The sequence below is a fragment of the Eublepharis macularius genome, chromosome 3 (assembly GCF_028583425.1).
Source record: "Eublepharis macularius isolate TG4126 chromosome 3, MPM_Emac_v1.0, whole genome shotgun sequence".
Classification (NCBI taxonomy): domain Eukaryota; kingdom Metazoa; phylum Chordata; class Lepidosauria; order Squamata; family Eublepharidae; genus Eublepharis; species Eublepharis macularius.
The window spans coordinates 160,630,299-160,648,706 of record NC_072792.1 but is presented as its reverse complement, the minus strand read 5'-3'; the positions used below and the strand labels follow the sequence as shown (position 1 = coordinate 160,648,706).

The window sequence follows — 18,408 nt, the reverse complement described above, 5'->3', positions numbered from 1 at the left end:
TCAAAAGGACATGGATAGAGAAGCAAAGGAAGACATCTGAAGAGCCATTTTTTTTCTTTTTGTTGAAGATGTAAGGAGATTGTACAGGATTGAATCAGCCTTTCATAGTGAAAATGTTTTTAAAACAGGCTGCTCTCTGTGAGTGTGGGGAATAGGGCTGAGAGAAAGATGATCTTTTCTATGTAGTGTAATAATTTTGGACCTTGATCAGCCAGGAATGGGAAAGTCTATTGAAGCCATTTTGCAACGCATGGCACAGCCCTTCTTGGACTGTACCACTTCAACACGCAGATGAAGGGTCATATCACAGAGAGGGATGTGCAGTCTTTCCTGACCAAACTTTTTCTCAAAAAAAAAAAAGTACTACTTTCCCAATAGGATACTATTCTTTCTTCCACAGTGTCCTTTTCCAGGAACATTTAAATGAATGTATATGAACTTTCAGTTTATATTGCATGAGGCATTTATTGCCAGCTACTGCAGCTGGATTTCCATTTATGCAAAAAAGCTCTTTTCCCCTGTGATAGCACACAATGGGAAAGCCTTCCTTGCATATGAATTTTAAAATCTGCAACAAATGAGATATATGTGCAAATCCAGCCCCAGAAGCTGTACATTAATTAGCTGTGTGATTTGATTATCTGTGCAATAAGAAAGAAATTATTGCTCTTGTTAATGAAATAATGCTCTTGCTAATGGAATAATTTCAGATAAGTGAATCGGTACACTCATCAAATTATCACAATGATGGACGGCATACCTTTTCCTACAGCTTGTTACGAAACACTGCACAGGCCTAGAAACAAAATGATTAGGATAAGAATGAACAAAACATAGTCCTAAAAAGAAACCTGCATACAAAAGGAGGGAGCCAGGAGGACAGATGGTAAACAAAGCAATAGCAATAGAACACGAGAATCATAACAAAAAGGCACCCCAGGACAAGATTGACCCAGATGCAGGTATTGACATATTGGTATTACTTCTTGGAGTTATTCTGGGGTAGTGGAACAGGATATGGTTTTCTTCAGATTAGAGAGTACAAGAGGCTCACAGTGTACTTGGAATATGTACCTTATTTACGAAGACAGAAGACAGCATTGGCTCCAGGATTTGGGGCACAATAGAAGAATTCTGCCCTGACCCAGATAGCCCAGGAAAGCCCAATCTTGTCAGATCTCAGAAACTAAGCAGGGTTGGCCTTGGTTAGTAATTGGATGGGAGACCTCCAAAGATCAGGGTTGCTATGCAGAGGCAGGCAATGGCAAACCACCTCTGTTAGTCTCTTGCCTTGAAAACCCCAGCAGAGGTCACCATAATTTGGCTACGACTTGACAGTACTTTCTATCACCATAAGAACACTTAACTTTTTCTGAATGTAGCAAGGCATATAAACCAAGAATTCTCTCATGCTGCTTCTGATTTTCTTGAGAGCTCTGTGCAAAGTGAGAATGACAATAGTATTGGGCAGTGGGTGCTTTGCCAAAGAATGTCTGAACGTGTTGCCTTCTGGAGCCGGCTCATCAAGCAGAACCTAACGGAAGCAATCAGGGACTCCTGCAGGTTCCAAATCCATTAGCCAGTCTGACCTATGATGAGAAATATTTAAAATATATAACACAACCTCGGTCTTCCAGAGACCTACTGCAGCCACCCCAGGGCTAAAGGTTTAGCTAACCCCAGCTACATTCTCTCAAGCTTTCTTTTCTCTGTTTAAATCCAAACTTTCAGCTGTCGTATTTTCTCCCCTCCCCACCAGCACCTTCTCCTGCATATGAGTTGCCCACTTAGGAAACCACCGTTGAGAACTATTAACATTTTTTGCCAACTCAGACTACTGACCAGGGGGCATTTTAAGCAATCATAGCAATGGACTAATTCACACAAATTAAGACAGAGAAATGCACAATTTGTTTTGTGCATCTAATATTTAAATGCTGAACATGGCTCAAGAACATAGTTCAAAAAAATCTGTACAATGGAGCCATGTACAGCGAAGAAATAGTATTTTACAAACCTGAAGGAAGCCCCAGGTTAACAGAAAAGCCCCCCCCTTTTTTTTTAAATGGTGAAAGGGAGTTTAAAATTCTCTCAGACTTTTGAACTATCAGCTCTTACGATGCTACATCTCAGCCACTGCTTTGGAGGTTGCCAATAGCTCCGTTTGAGAGCAGAGAATGCAGCAGATGGAGGAAAGAAACCACAAAGGGAAAGAGGTAAAGAGAGAGGAGCAGGGAGGCTTAGGAGAAAGATGCAGTGGTGAAGGGAGGGAGGCAGCAGGGTCCAGCCGCTGAGCATGGTTGGGCGTGGCTGCAACTACTGCTGCTGCCTTCAAAGAAGAGAAAGCTGGGAGAAGGAAGGAGGGTGAGAAGACAATGATAGTCAGTGCAACAGAGAAGGGCATGGCAACAAGTGGGTGAGGAGGCAAAAGGTGGTGGCTTGGGGGAAGACAGAAGAAGGCAGGAGGGTGTGGGGGGAAGTGGCAGGAGGAGGAAGTGGAGAAGGCAATGACAGGATGGGGAGAAAAGCAGCAGAAATAACAGGACATGGAATATGGGGGCGGGGAGAAAGGCAGTGGTTGCAGTAGGAAATTAGAAGCAGGAGGAGAAAGCAGGAACCGGCAGGGGATTTTTCCAGTGAGTTTCTTGCTGACTGACTCACCTAACTAATAACAGGCTGAGAGCCAGTGTAGGATATAGTGTGTCCGACTAGCTTGGAGGAGTGGTGGTGGTCCGCAAACAAGTCCTTCTTGCAACCTCTCTTCTTCCTTTTCCTTCACACACAAACACATGCAGACAGTGTAACATTCCCACCCTTAGGGTAGGTTCTACATGACTGTTTCCTTGGGACATCTCATCTGAGGTGTTGTTGCTGGGACAATGAAAAGTTTCCTCCACAAGTGCTAAATGTGGCCCTAGAGATGGCACCAGGATTGGAGGTGTCCCATTCTGAGTGCTCTGATCTGGATCTTGTTCCTGTAAAGGTAATTCACATTTTTAAAAGGTTCCTACTGGAGCAGATGGGATGAGTAATCCCACATAGTGGTCAGTTATCCTCTGCTGAAAAAATGAAATCCCACCCTCAAGTCATAGTTGACTTATGGTGACCCCTGGTGGAGTTTTCACAGCAAGACACTAACAAAGGTGGTTTGCCATTGCCTGCTTCTGCAACCCTGGTCTTCATTGGAGGTCTCCCATCCAATTACTAAGAGCCAAGCCACAAGTGACGCCTGACACAGGTTGGACACTTGTCAGCTTCCCTCAAGTTTTGATGGGAAATGTAGGCGTCCTGGTTTTACAGCTTGGCTCTCCATTACAGCTGCAATACCAGGATGCCTACATTTGCCATCAAAACTTGAGGGAAGCTGACAAGTGTCCAACCTGTGTCAGGCGTCACTTGTGGCTTGGCTCTAAGTAAGGCCAATCCTGCTTAGCTTCTGGGATCTGATTAAATCAGGCTCTCCTGGGCTCTCCTCCTCTGCCAATGGAGAAAGTTCCACTTCAGCCTGCCACTGGGGAAATCACATTTGAGGGCTTCCCTAGATAAAATGCACCTCCCTGAAACTAAAAAACCAATACATCAGTGAGTGGGTTAGTCTTGTACATTTCTTTCCTGATGTGTTCATTTTTCTCTTTCTCAAAAGCTTGTTCCATGGAAGAACAACAAAATAGACACCTCAGACTTCTCTCGCTATCTGAAGTGCTTCTATTCACGCGTCTGACCAAAGAATTCCAGCACCTCTTTCCACTATTGTAGACCAGACCGACTCCAAGTGCAATGGCAAGCGTTTTGGCTTGTAATAACAACAAAAGGGACCATTGACGTTGCGGCCCTTCTGCCTTCCTTCGGTCTGAAAGGCCGTCACAGCAAACAAACAAACCCTTCCATTAATCTGAATTTCAGAAAATCCAAATGTCACCTTGGTCTGTGCTCATTTCAAATTTTGCTCGGAATGAGAATACTTCATCTAAATTTTGACTCATACCAATCAATTGGGATATAAATTTTGACTGCGTAGACATTTCTCATACCAATCAATTGGGATATACTTTTTTCATCCTGTTGTCTGGAGTAGGGTTGCCAGCTTTCCAACCTGACACTCTTTCTATGCCTTTAACAACAAACTGACCTACAGGTGCCAAATGCTTCTCTCCCAGTCTCAGAAAGCTGGTTTTTCGAACATAGGGTAAGAGCCCCAGAGAAGTTAATGAGACCTGGGTCAAAATTATCTCAAGGCTCTTCTCATGCACCCCTTCTCCAAATGCTCTCAGTTAAATAACATATATTCCTAGCATGCAAGTTAAAAAAAAAACACTGCCTGTCAAAATGTAAGGTGAGATGGAACAATAAGAAAGGGCTCAGGCGTAACAAAATCTGGGACTATTTCTTTATGGAAAAGATCACCTATCAACTCAAACAAGCAGATTCAGCAAATCTTTAATTAAACTTTTTGGAAGACTGGTTACCAATCCTGGATTATATGACTAGTTACAATATCAAACCAAATAAACCATACCCAACAGACTCTTTTAGTATCTAAACTTCTACTTCAAGGTATAGAATTTTCAACAAAACCTTGGTTCATTGATGGGCACTTTATTAATGCATCTAATATATGTACCTCTGCCTTTGTATATAGTTGTTACTTGTATTGGAAAGTTGGGTTTGTAATGTTATAGTTAATTCTGTTGGGAAAAAATTAAAAAATAAAAAGTAAAAAAAAAGAAAGAAAGAAATGGCACAGGCGTTACAGAAAGGCAAAAAACCTGAAATCAAGACATTTCTGAAAAAAAATGATCAGGGGAAAACAGGTTTCAGAAAGAGTGGGGCGTGGGGGGGATTAGAAAAGGTGAGACAGCAAGGAACATGCAACAAAGCTGTGAGGACACAATTTAAAAACATATATATTTAATGGAAATGAAACTAGAACATTAAGGTTGCCTGGAAAATGCCATAGTGGGCAGTATTCTACTTCAGGCTAGACAAAGACTTCAGATTGTGGTCAGAGAAAGTGTAGGATAAAGGTAAATATAGGATAAATATTTAGGATAAATAAAGGATAAATAAAGGATAAATATTTAGCCCCATGGAATATCAAGGCAATGAATGCATTATGTGACTTACTATGTAATATTTAATTACGATAATTCTTTTATAACCACGAATGCTTATTCACTATCTAGGTAACTGGGCTGCTTGTTTAACTCTGTAATCCATTATCCTGAAGGTCAACGTTTGGAAGGACTTAGCCTCCTTTCAGTGCAATCCTAAGCACAGTTACCCCAGTCTAAGCCCATTGAAATCAATGGTCTTAGACTAACTCTGCTTAGGATTTCACTGTTTGTCTGCTAACTTTAGACAATATGAGTATGGGGGAGGCATCAATCTCATGTGACCGTGGACCAACCTGTCCTCCCTCTCTTTGTGTGTGTCAGCAAGTTGCAGCTGACTTATGGCGATCCCATAAGTTTTCAAGGCAAGAGACTAACAGAGGTGGCTTGCCATCATGTGCCTCTGCATAGCAGTCCGAGACTTCCTTGGTGGTCTCTCATCCATATGCTGACCAGGACCACCCTTGCCTGGCTTTTGAGATCTGATAAGATCAGGCTAGTCTGGACTTCCAGGTCAGGGCATATGATGCTACATCTATGAAGGTCTCATTCAGGTGAGATGGGATAGATCAAGATGGGTAGCCATGTTAGTCTGTCTTTATCAGTAGAAAAGCGCAAGAGTCTATTAGCATCTATAAGACTAACAAAATTAGTGATAGGGTATGAGCCTTTGTGAGTCACAGCAGTGAGCTGTGACTCATGAAAGCTCATACCCTACCACAATTTTGTTAAATCTTATAGGTGCTCCTGGACTCTTGCTCTCTTCTACCGGTCAGATGGGAGACATACTGGGAACCTTCTGTAGACCATCTTGATCTCCATGATGGAAGAAAGGTGGGATGAACACACAATAAATGAGAACAGACCAGAGTAGCATTTTCCCCCTACTGGATTGGCAACCATGGTTTAGAGAACGCTGATCTGTGGCCATCCAAATGCAGGGTGTGTAGGCACAACCCATATATAATTACAAGATTCAAGTCCAGTAACGTCTTAAAGACCAACAAAATTTCCAGGGTAGAAAACTTGCATCTGACAAAACCTTATACCCTGGAAATATTGTTGGTCTTTAAGGTGCTACTGAACTTGAATCTTGCTCATTCCACTCTGAAGCTACTGGACTTGAATCTCGCTATTCTATTGAAAACCAACACAGCTACCCACCCCAAACTATATATAATTGCTGTCACTAACTACTGGAGTGTTTCATGTCTTTCCAGGGCAAGGCCATATTTGGTTTTCATAACCATACTGGGGCTGCACAAATGTACGACAGTGGGCTTTCCGAATCAATGCTCGACATGCTCTTGTAACCTCAGGCTAGAACTTTTATACCCATTTGCAACTACCGGTTTCCAACTTACTCGAGCCATCCCCTTGTTTGCTCACTGCCATGTAGAGTGATGGCTGTGCTTCTGCGCTATATTTAATATCTACTGTGGTCATTTATTTTAATTGCTCCCATCTCGGTTCCCATTCCACTGGGCTGACTCCATTTAATTGGCTGCCATTTGTCTCAGCTTCCCACCGTCATGCTCATTTGTCTGCCACCATTAAGCCTCGACTGCCGCTGCATTAACCCAGTTCTCTCTCTTTGTGTCTGCTCCCACTCTTCCAGCTCTTCCGCTGGTTTGTATATTGCCTCATTACGCACAGCTCTCTTCTTGACCTTCAGGAAAGACATTTTCCTAACTAATCATCCCCCTCCCCCCACTTCTCAACCAGTTTCTATATTTCCTCTTCTACTTTACTGGCAACTTTTTGTGATCATAAATATACAGAGAGAGAGAGAGCATTGGCAATCTCCAGGTATGGCCTAGAGATCTCCCAACCAGAGATTAGTTTTCATGGAAGAAATGGCTGTTTCTGAGGACAGACTTTATGGAATTATCCTCTATGAGGTTGCCCCCCCAAAACACTGCCCTCCACAGGCTCTGCCCAAATCTCCAGGAATTTCCTGACCTGGAGTTGGCAACCCTACACACAGCACTCCTAACCAAGGAAGGTAGATCACTGGCAACTGAAACCATATTTCCTCTCCCCCACCCCACCCCGTAAAAAAGGAAAACATTTCAGGAAGACTTCTGTTTATTCAGTTGTTCATTTATGGGTTGGGCTAAGGCTGTAATCCAAAACACAATTAATCGGCAGATAAATCCTATTGAACGAAATAGGAATCATTTGAAATGACCCCGATTAGTGACCCTGTTCCTGTAGCCTGGGAAACTAGGCTTTGAGACAGTCTTCTCCCATATGAACTTGCCCACCAGTTGAGATTGTCATTGGAAATCCTTACCTGGGCAGCCTCTCTTTCAAAAGCAATGCAGGCACATTTGTGCTCCTGTTTATCTGTACATACTGGCTTTTCCCCTTTTCCCTTCAAGGTAGCTTCCTCATAATAAGGTATGCACCTAATGATTCCTCCTGGATAGTTGCCCACCCCAAGTCTTGATCTACTGCATTCCATTCACAAACATTTTTAGGAGAGGCGGTATTAGAACAACCTTGCCAACGATGTCAAGAGGGCTCCCACCTCTGCAAGCAATCATTGTAGACTGATGCTGTTTGGGAAGGTGTTCAAGGGAGGCTGATCTGTGTAGGTGTTTAAGAGCATAATCTGTGCTAGTAAGAGTAACTTCTGTTGTGATAATTTAGATGAAACTCTCTTGTTCTGCCTTTTAAATGTCTTCTGTTGTACCTACAGGGGGGCACTGCATGCTTGTCTTAAGCCACTGGGGGAGCAGGGTAAGGGGAGAAATAAATAACTGAAGCTAAAAAAAAAAACTTGGAAGATGCTCAAATTGTGCCATCTTTTTCATCTTTTAGATGCTTGTAATTCCTGCATGCGATTGAATTTATCTGGATGCATAAATCTGAAAATGAAATTTCATAACCTGAAAGGAAACCTGTATGAAATATTTGCTTGCTGATATCCAGATGTACACAGACAGGATTTGGAGGTGAAGTGGATGGAATAAAAGTGCATTTTCGCCTCACAGCCGGTTGTTTCTGAACTATTTCTTGATAGAAACAAATACTTCTTCCTACCTTAGGTTCTTTTAAAATTATTTACCGGTTATAATTGTGCCTGATGGTTGCTGTGGATTTTCCGGGCTGTATAGCTGTGGTCTTGGCATTGTAGTTCCTGACGTTTCGCCAGCAGCTGTGACTGGCATCTTCAGAGGTGTAGCACCAAAAGACAGAAATCTCTCAGTGTCACAGTGTGGAGAAGATGTTGGCAGGTAATTTATATCTACTCAGGAAGGTGGGTTTGGGCTGAGTCATCCTGTAAGAGTTTCCCAGGGTGTGGAATGCTAATGGAGGGAGGCTTCACTGTATCCACAACAACCATCGTCCTCCAGCTGTGAAAGCCTTCGACAATATAATTGTGCCTACTGGCCTTTCTGTGAAAACAAATTAGGATGCTATAGCTAAGATCAAATAGCTTAAATTTTAAATGCCCTCACTGAGAAACCTGATCAAAGATCTGCCAGTACATCAGTAAAAGCAAGGGGGAAACATTTAAAACTGTACATATACATGTATCTGTTAGCAATGGGCAGCCCTCCTGTCCAGATCAAAACATCTGTAAGGGAAGGGGCTACCCAGCATAAGGGTATATATCTTCATGCAAACATTTTGAAATGGCTGTGTATGCATGTGCAGAAGCAACCCACAATGCCTTCAGTTAGGAGGAAATAAGCATGGGGCAGAAGGTTAAGAGAAGAAAGGCAACTGGATGACAGGCAATTGGGAGACTGTGATGAGGGGAACCAGAAGCAAAACAGGAGGGGAGGAAGTGGGAACCACTGGAGAGGATTGGATTTTCCTTCCCCCATATGTCCTCATGTGTCCTTCTCTTGTATATCTTTACATACCTAAAAGAAATCTTGTCAAACAGTAGTATTATGGATCTAGATGGGTTTCTTTGCTTCAGCACAATCTGGGGTAGTTTATTGTTTTTAATGGGTGTAACGGAGTTGTCCTTTAGTCAGTACTATGAAACTTATCTTACCTGGTCATGTGAGCTGCTGCACATTTCAGTTGAGGAGCACAAATATCTGCATCAGTGCAATGCTTGAAGATGGGAAGGGACCCACAAGTTTTATGCAGCTTGCCATTTTCCCATTCTAAAAACTAGCTCTTCATATTAGTCAAGATGATTAGTTCACATCTGGCATGTGAGCTCAACCCCCTGAAGGTCTAGGGAGATTTACTGAATTTTATAGTATTTAATTCATCAAACTTTAGTTTGATCTTTAAGGTGCTATTGGACCCAGATCAACACAGTCTTCGACTGCAGATCAACACAGCCACCCACCTGAAACTAAACTTTAGGTCGTGTCACTGTAGCAATGCTATCTCATGAGGCCTTACAAATGCATTTGAAATAGTAAAAGTGAATGCAAGGAAAAGTAATTGGTTATTGATTTATCCTTCGGAGTCAACTAAGGAAACTGAGAATACACAGTCTAAAAAACTGGAGAGGAATTTTTCCTCCTTCACGTCTAAGAAAAAATAATATATACTCCCTTTCTTCTCCCACCACACATGAGAGCATACCAAAGAGAGAATATTGTGATGGTTAAAATAATTCTGTCATATCATAATCCCAGCTGTCAACTGCTCAACTCCAGAACAGCGCCTATTGTGTCTGTGCACTTTTCCACTGTAATCTATTAATCTGTAAAAAAAATTATCCCTTTTGCTTGTATGCATCTCGGACATATTTGCACTCAGCAAGTCCAAACTGCAGTAATTTATTCTGATGTCAACATCTGCAAGTAAAGCAATTTTCTTCTCGCCATCAATTACCAGAGGCCTATCAACATGCTGGAGATGTAGGGATCTCAATAGCCAAATACAATATGAGACAGGTGCTTCAGCAGAACTTTGCAAGGAGAATTTTTCTCTCTGTTAAGGGGCTGATGCTCATTTTAATCCACCTTCAATCCACTGATATTTCCCTGACTTATAAAATCTATGTTTATGAAAGTAGATTGTGGGAGGTTATGAGAATGATTAAACCATCACTTATTATGAAGCCTACAGACAAATGTTATATTATGCAACAAACTAGGAAACATTTACGATGTAAAAAAACCAAACAAACAAGAAAAGGGAATGTGTTTCTGAATTTGTGACTGCTAATAAGTTTAGCAAACTCTTCTTTATATTGCTTTGTTTTTTCTCTTCTCATTTGTTTTTTCTCATTACTCATACTGTTTGTTATCTATAATTGTTATTTGAAGAAATATAACTCTGTATATCAAAATTCTACATCTAAACCCAAATATAATATAGGATGCAAGCGGAGCAGGAATTCATGGAAATTGCTCTCTTGTTCATGCATGATCTTATGACGTTTGCAGAAGAGTTCACACAAGCACAGGGCTCGATTCTCCCTTCCAACCGCAGCTCCCTCTCCACTTTGGGGAAGGGGAGAAAAGCAAGATGAAAGTGAAGGTGACAAAGATCCCTTCTGCGAGTTCTGCTCTACTTGTGTTTGTCTGGATCCAAAGTTGTAACTGTAGACCTTGATCCAATTGAATGTGTGTGCTGTTTGGGCAGAAACCACAGAGCCTGGTTACAAAAGTGACAATTATACCAGTTAGCTACTTTGTGAAAGGGGAGAATGATGCTTGGTTCTTCATTCAATTAGGAATATGCATGTGGCTCCTTATTGGTGAAAAGGATGTACTTTGGAGAATTATTGATCAGGAGGCATACAGGGAAATGTGTTCTCAATAAACTCTCTTCCCCATGATAGCTATATCCTAGTTAAACAATAGTAAACCTGAAATTTTCAGAATTGTAGCAAATATCCTGGTGCAGGCTAACCCCATAAATTATCCACAGTGACCAGACAACTGGCATTTAGACATTGGCTGCATTCAGGCAGACAAATGAGGACCATAAAGCAGTATCATAAAGGCAATATCACTTTATAAATATAAAAGCAGAACGAAAAACTGGACACCAACAAAATATGCTTTTTATTGCAGTGCTTTTTAGAAGCACTGCAAACAAATATTTAGAGGAAAATGTCCCCTTTTATTGCAGTTGATGATTCAGTTGATGATTCGGTTGATTTTTTTAAAATTAAATAATGTTACTGCTTTTCAAGAACCACACACCAGTTTCCTTGGTCATAGTAACTCTCTTCTACCTTTATGCATTTCAGGCTTTTGCAGACCAATTCTAGTTCTCCTTCACAGAAGACATGGTAATAACGGTGAAAAACAGGACTTGGTTCACACAAATTTGCAGAATCCAGCAGAGGTTGATGGGATTTGCTTGGCTCTCCTTTTTCCTTTGTGCTGTCTTTCAGATGCCAAGGGACCAGCAAGTCCTGGGAGTCAAAGGAAGTTCTGTTGGTATGAACAGAAAGCTTGGGGTGGAGTGCCTGGTTGGTGCCATCACTGGGGCACACTGAATGGCAACCACTGTCATACGCCTCGCTGTTGGTTTCCTCCATCCTGCCCCTGTGAGCTCTTTTTTCTTTCAGGTACTTAGACTTCTGTTTGTTGTATTCCTGTTCCATAGCCCAGACATAAATGAGAGCCCTTCCCCCCGGCCTCAGTAATCGAACTAATTCATAAAGAGTAGCCAGTCTTCTCTCCTAATTAAAGGGAAAAGAAAACTGGGTGTTAACAAAGCAAACAAGAAATAGCAAAAATCGGTACAATGAAGAAACATTGATGTATCCCAATAGTCTTTAAGGGGCTACAAAACCCCTAATGGGTTTTTATAGCAGAAGTTTTTGTGGGCTGGAGCCCACTTAGTCAGGGGCGTGTATTGAGCACTCACAAAATACACACATACATAAAAGGTTATCAAGCAAAAAAGTTGTAGACTGCAGGGCCAAAGGCATACAGTACAAGGCAAGATGTAATTACATCCAGGGCTTTTTTTCAGGGAAAAGAGGTGGTGGAACTCAGTGATGGAACTCAGGACCACACAATGATGTCACTTTGGGTCAGCTGGAACAAGGAGGGAGTTTTTTAAAGTTTAAATCGCCCTTGGCGAAAATGGTCACATGGCCAGTGGCCCCGCCCCTTGATCTCCAGACAGAGAGGAGTTTAGAATGCCCTCCACGCCAGCTCCTCTCTGTGTGGAGATCAGGGGGTGGGGCCACCGACCATGTGACCATTTTCAAGAGGTGCTGGAACTCCATTCCACCGCATTCCTGCTGAAAAAAAGCCCTGATTACACCAGATGCAAATGTAATAAAGAAAAATAGAGATCATTCACAATAGCAGTTAATTGGCAATCTCCTTCGTTTTGCTAGGCTAGTTAGTACTTGTAACGGCTCAGGAATCCCAAATCTTTATCAAACTCTTGGGAGATGGTATCAGACTTCTTAAATGAAGTCTAATCCGGCAGTTCCACACCTTTTGCATAGGGCTGGTGACTATTAGATCAGCCCCGGTGTCTCCTAGGAAACTGAAACGTTCTCCTCTCCTACTGGTTTCTCAACGATTCATATAATCAGAAGTGTCTGTACTGCTTTTTGGTGTTGCATCTGTACAATGGAATATCATGAGCCAACTCTCTTAGACAACTAATGGCTGAGACATAAAGCATGAGATCTGTGCAACCTAAACCCATACAGCATAGGAAGTTGAATTATTTATATTGAATAAATACAGGCCCAATCCTAGCAACTGAAAGCAAGGTTAGATGTTTGCCAAGGCTTCTAGAGTGTACTCATCCACAATAGATGGCTAGGTTTTTACTGCGCCTGACAACACTTTCTACTGTCTTATCTAGCTCCTCTTCTATCGTACTGCAAACAATTGTAGGCAAGAACTTACTACTGTTGCAAAATGGTGAATCACGGCAATGGAGATACAGGCGTCACAGGAGTCACTTCGTATCGGCACAGAGAGGGCGTCACACACAACAGCCTGAAATCCCTTCTGTCCACAGATGTCCGCAAGTTTCTTGCTACGATCACAGCCAAGCTGCAAGAGAAAACGGAGAGAAATGCAGATGAAAATGATATGCCAATCCAGGATAACTTCGCAGGAAGGACCTACAGACAGAAGAGGGTAGGACTCTGGTTTCCCACTGACTGGGCTTTCACACAAGAATTTCGAATCCTGACATAACCTGCTTTCTTCAACTGTGGAAAAGTGATCACAATACCAGGACTTATTGTTTCCAATCAGTATGAGATACTGCTTTTTTAATGTATGTATGTATGTATGTATGTATGTATGTATGTATGTATGTATGTATGTATGTATGTATGTGTGTATGCATGTATGTATGTATGTATTTATTGCCATGAAACTTGCTGGGTGGTCAATTAACCAATCAGTTAACTCTTTCATCTTAACCTACCTCATAGGGCTGTTGTGAGAGTAAAATGGGAGAAGGGGAAAACACATATGCCACTAGGGCTGCCAGTCCCCTGGTGGGGGCAGAGGATCCCCCACTCCCAGTGTCTGCCCCCTGCCATCACTTACCTGGCCAGTGGGGGGGGGAAAGGCACAGGAAAAGAGTCCAGGAGGCAAGAAACCTCCCCAGCAAGTGCACAGCGGGCACACTCCCCTGTAAGTTGTTTGTATATTGATTTTAGTTCTTGTTTTTATCGATTTTAACTGTTCACCGCCCAGAGCCCCTGGGGATGGGCGGTATACAAATTGAAATATAAATAAATAAAATAAATAAGTGTGATGATGTCACTTCCTCAAGTGACATAATCGCACCCAGGTGGCGGGCATGCTCCCATGCTTCACAGGGGCCAATTTTGGCCCCCAATGAGCTTAATTGGCCCTGCACAAAAAGTGGGAGCATGGTTGCTGCCAACGTGATGATTTCACTTCCCGGAAGTGACATCATCACACTGGTGCCGGAACAGCGTGTAGACTTGGCAAGAGGGAGGGATAAAAATGAATTCAATAGCTAGACAGATCCAAATAGTGGCATTTAAAAATGATTTCATGTTTTTAAGCTACCTTTGGATATCTCTAGCTTGCATGGTTGATATTAGAGGTTACTTTTAAAATGGGAGGTTCTTGTCTGCTATCTACATTCTAACCACCTTTTATGGGATTATTATGTTTACTTTCCATTAAAATAATTAGATTCTAACCAGATAATGAGGAGCCAAGTTTGGACTCCGGAGTACTTCTCGTTGGCTCTGTTTTGTGTTTACTGGCAAAAAGAAAGCATGCTAAACCAGCCTCAATGCAAGGAGAATAGAAAACAAAACATTCTGCATAATCAGTGCTGGTGAGAAACAGAGATTAAACTAGAAAAGATTTACTGCAACATGCTTTGTTCAAATAATTAAGAGGCTTCTGTCTCCAGCAGGATAAAATGTGATAAATCCCCACTGTGGCTTCATGGAGGAAGAATGGGGCAGAAAAGCAGTAGCATTGCTGTATAGTGCTGTGCATGGCAGCTAATATTGTAATTGTGGTGTTCATGTATTTCCTCAATGAAATTTGGGAGTAAGGGGACAGCATGCAAACTGTCATGCTAGTATTTATTTTATATATATATATATATATATATATATATATATATATATATATATATATATATATATATATAAAATTTATATCCTACCTTCCTGCCCAGTCAGGCTTACAGGCAAACTAGTGTTGCCAGCTGCAAAGCCTGATGACTAACCAAAATACAAATATGTGTTTCTTATGATCGGGTAACATGCATCATTTAAAATCAGTTGTTTAATTCATAGGTTGGGACTCTCAGGAGGGCTGCGAAGCAACACCTACAGGGTTGCTAGCGCCTACAGCACTGGCTTTTTTACCCTGCTTTTTGGAAGACTCTGTTGCCAATGCTTACATACAAAGAACAAAGAACACCGTGCCTTCTGCCTCTTTGTGCATGCACCCTGAGAAAAGCAACAGGACATCCCCCAAAAAGTCATGCAGGGAAGCAAGTCCTTTTTAAGCACAGGCAGGTTCAGAGACACTGTCTCCTCCTCTTCCTATCACATGATATCTTCAGATTTCTTCCTAGGTGCTTGCAAGATTCTGTGTGGTTATATGTGGCTACTGGTAGGTCCTGTGTGTTTGTTCAAATCTATGGATTCAGAATTATTTAGAAATTATTTATTTAGATTATGTTTCCTGAGCATATTGTTTCCCCATACGCTTCTGCCCTCAATTTCCTCCTCCCAATGGCCACTTCCATTTCTGCTGTGCAATCTACTCAGATACTATTGGTTTAATTAACCGATGCAGGCAAAATACAGGTAATTTGCTTGCTCATCAACATAGGCTGCTTCCACACACGTTGGATAATCCACTTTCAATACTCTTTAGTGAACATTTGAAACTGATTTTCCATGTGTGGAACAAAAAATCCACTTCAAAAGGATTGCGAAAGTGCATTGAAAGTGCATTATTCAACGTGTGTGGAAATGGCCATAGTGTTTTTCTCTTTGTATACATTTAGCTCCCAAACCTAGTTTCAGATAGCATGAAGACTCACGGTATATAACATCACTCAAGGAAAGCAAAACAATACTGGGACCCCTCATTTGGTCTTGAGAACATAGCAGAGTGAAGTAGGTTTGGGGCTGCAATAGGATTTTTGGCTATAACCATAATGCATTAGCAGCCCTACTGCATTATTTCTCTTTCTTTGAGGAAGGAGGGGACTGAAGAAAAAGTATTAGTATGAAAAACATGGACAATAAGTATTTATTCAGAGCCATCATATGTTTCTAGAAACCCATCCAACGTCCTGACTTCCAAAATCATTTTATAACTAATCAGTAAAAATGTTTGTTTGTTTGCTTGCTTGCATGCTTAAAAAAGAACATGGAGGGGGGTGTACATTTCTATTTGCAGTTGCTTAGTGTTACTGGCTGCTCAAAGTGAACAATGACAGAAACAATGGATGCTATTGATGTCAAATGAAATGGAGTTTTACGACCAGAGGTGGGCCACAGTTCTGCCAGTGAAGGGCTTCCATATGTAATTGATATATTTTAACCAGCTGATTAAGTATTTTAAATCTGTGGTTAATCTTATTTTAGCCACCACTCATCGAGACAGACTATGTGCTAAGTGTGCCCCCCAGAGCGGGTGTACCGGCCTCTCGGTGGCCTTACCAAATTTTATTAAAGAAATGCCAAATTTTATTAAAGAAATGCCAAATTTCAAATTAATTCACCCAGTTTCATTCATAAGCAAAAGAGTCATAAACAATAGAGATGTTCCACGTTTTACATGTCTGTTTTTGGCTCTTGTAGATCACATATAGAAAATAATATATAAATTTAATTATAGAACATGGAATTGTATGCAGAGTTACTCCCATCTAATTTCATTGAAATTAGACAGGTCTACCTTCATATAGGACTGCACTGTAATTTTCCTAATTGAGGGTACTCTATAACTGGGAAACTTTTACTGCTAGATGACATCAGCTTCAGTATGGAACCTACTCTTCCTCTCCCCCATATGGGAATATTAATACTGGCCTGCCTCACAGGGCTGTGGTAAAGATTACTGTGATAACTTATGTGGAGTGCTATGGACACAGAGTACTATACAAATGTGATGTATTATTTGTTTAGCATTTTCAGTGTGCAGTGTCCTTCAAACATAATATCTTCTAAATCTTACAACAGCCATGTATGGTAGACCAGTTGTATTACTTCCCCCAATACTGCAGATGAGAGGCTTGCCAGAGGCTATCTTGAGAGTTTATGACAGAGAGAAGAACTGAACTGGAGAACTCCCAGATCACAGCTTCTTAGTCGGAACCTTACACCAGGTTATTTTTTTAAGTATTCAAGAGTATTAATGGGATGGGGCTTGTGGCAAAATATATTTCCAGTTTCTGAGACCACTTCTGGAGAATACAGCAACTCCTAAGACTGGTGCCTCCTAACACATTTCTAAGTCCTATTGAGGATGAAGAAAGGAGTCAGTTTTTATGGTACAAGAGAGTGCTTCTTTATGTTTCAATATAAACTATCATTCATTCTTAGACCTAAAGGCCACTGTCAAATTTAAAGAATATGGACTACAGAACACACAGTTCATATAATCAACAAAATGACCCAGTGGAGCCAATACAGCCTCAAAAATAAAGAAGTTATATTACAAGAGAAAACAGTTATGTCAGAAGCAGCCCAAAGTCCAAACCAGCAATTTCCACAAGATATGCACCGTGTGCTTCATTAACAGTCTCTGAGGGCCACCTTCTGTGACTAAAAATAATGGCACAGTCATTAAGACACCGAGACACACTCCCCATTGCTGTAAACAGACCAAATTCCATTGACTTCAATCACACTCCATCCCAAGTCTGTACAGTATAAATTGACTGGGAAGTAGAAATTCAATCAAAAAGACAATACCAAAATGACCTTGAAAGGGACAACACTGTACTCTGAGGAAACGTAATGAGCTGCAGCTAAAGCTAACTGAGAGGAATAAAGCACATGACAGCCAGAATATGGAAGTCGTAATTTGCATCTAAATTATATCAAATAATTGTGAAGTCAGGCTTACTTTTAACATCCTAGGCATTAAAGTGAATCCACTGCCCCAAACAAAAAAATTAGATCTTAGCAGTGAAAAAAGGGACCCTTGGAGCATCAATTACTTGAATTGAGACACATAGGAGAAACTGTAAATGATACACCAGCTTCAGATTAAATTTGCCTCTGATGCAAATACTATTATAGGCTCTGCTTGCATGCACATAATGACAGAACACAGATAGTTATTGCAAACCTGTACTTTAATGTTGTTAAGCAGATGTAACGTTCTCACTGGGAGTATCAGAGCACTTGAAATATTATCATTAACTCATTCTCTGCTGAGGATTGTTTCAGGTGGGTAGCTGGGTTGGTCTGCAGTGAAAGAGCAAGGTCTGGGTCCAATAGCACCTTAAAGACCAACTAGGTTTCTAAGATATGAATTTTCGAGAGTCAAAGCTCCTGACAAAGAGAGCTTTGAATCTCAAAGCTCATACCCTGGAAATCTAGTTGGTTTTTAAGGCACTACTGGACCCAGACCTTGCTCATTCTCTATTTCTTTTAAAGAAGTTATATGAATCAAATTTTAATCTGAGACAGAACTCATCTTGGCAACTTGTTTAAAATGCTAAGATTCAGCCAAAGAACATGTGAAATATAATGATGTGCAGACAGCATTTCCTGGCTATGGAGCAATCACAGCTAGAGCTATTCTGCACCCAGCCTCCTATTTTAGCACTCACGGGCTTAAAGGTGGCTGTCTTCTCGTATTGCTGAAAAAGGTTTGGTGAGCAGTACTTATTTTGACTCCTACTGTCT

General features: G+C 41.3%; 1 protein-coding gene across 1 annotated transcript in view; it reads right to left on the bottom strand.

Moving 5' to 3' along the window:
- Positions 1-11,040: 11,040 nt before the first annotated feature.
- ALKBH8 (alkB homolog 8, tRNA methyltransferase) overlaps positions 11,041-18,408 on the bottom strand; it is a 67,034-nt gene continuing 59,666 nt past the window's right edge. Inside the window, exons 11-12 of the mRNA XM_054973116.1 lie at positions 12,929-13,078; positions 11,041-11,733 (exon numbers count right to left, since the gene is read on the bottom strand). Coding sequence (XP_054829091.1) covers positions 11,224-11,733; positions 12,929-13,078 — 660 coding nt within the window. The 3' untranslated portion in view covers positions 11,041-11,223. The remainder of the gene's footprint in view (positions 11,734-12,928; positions 13,079-18,408) is intronic.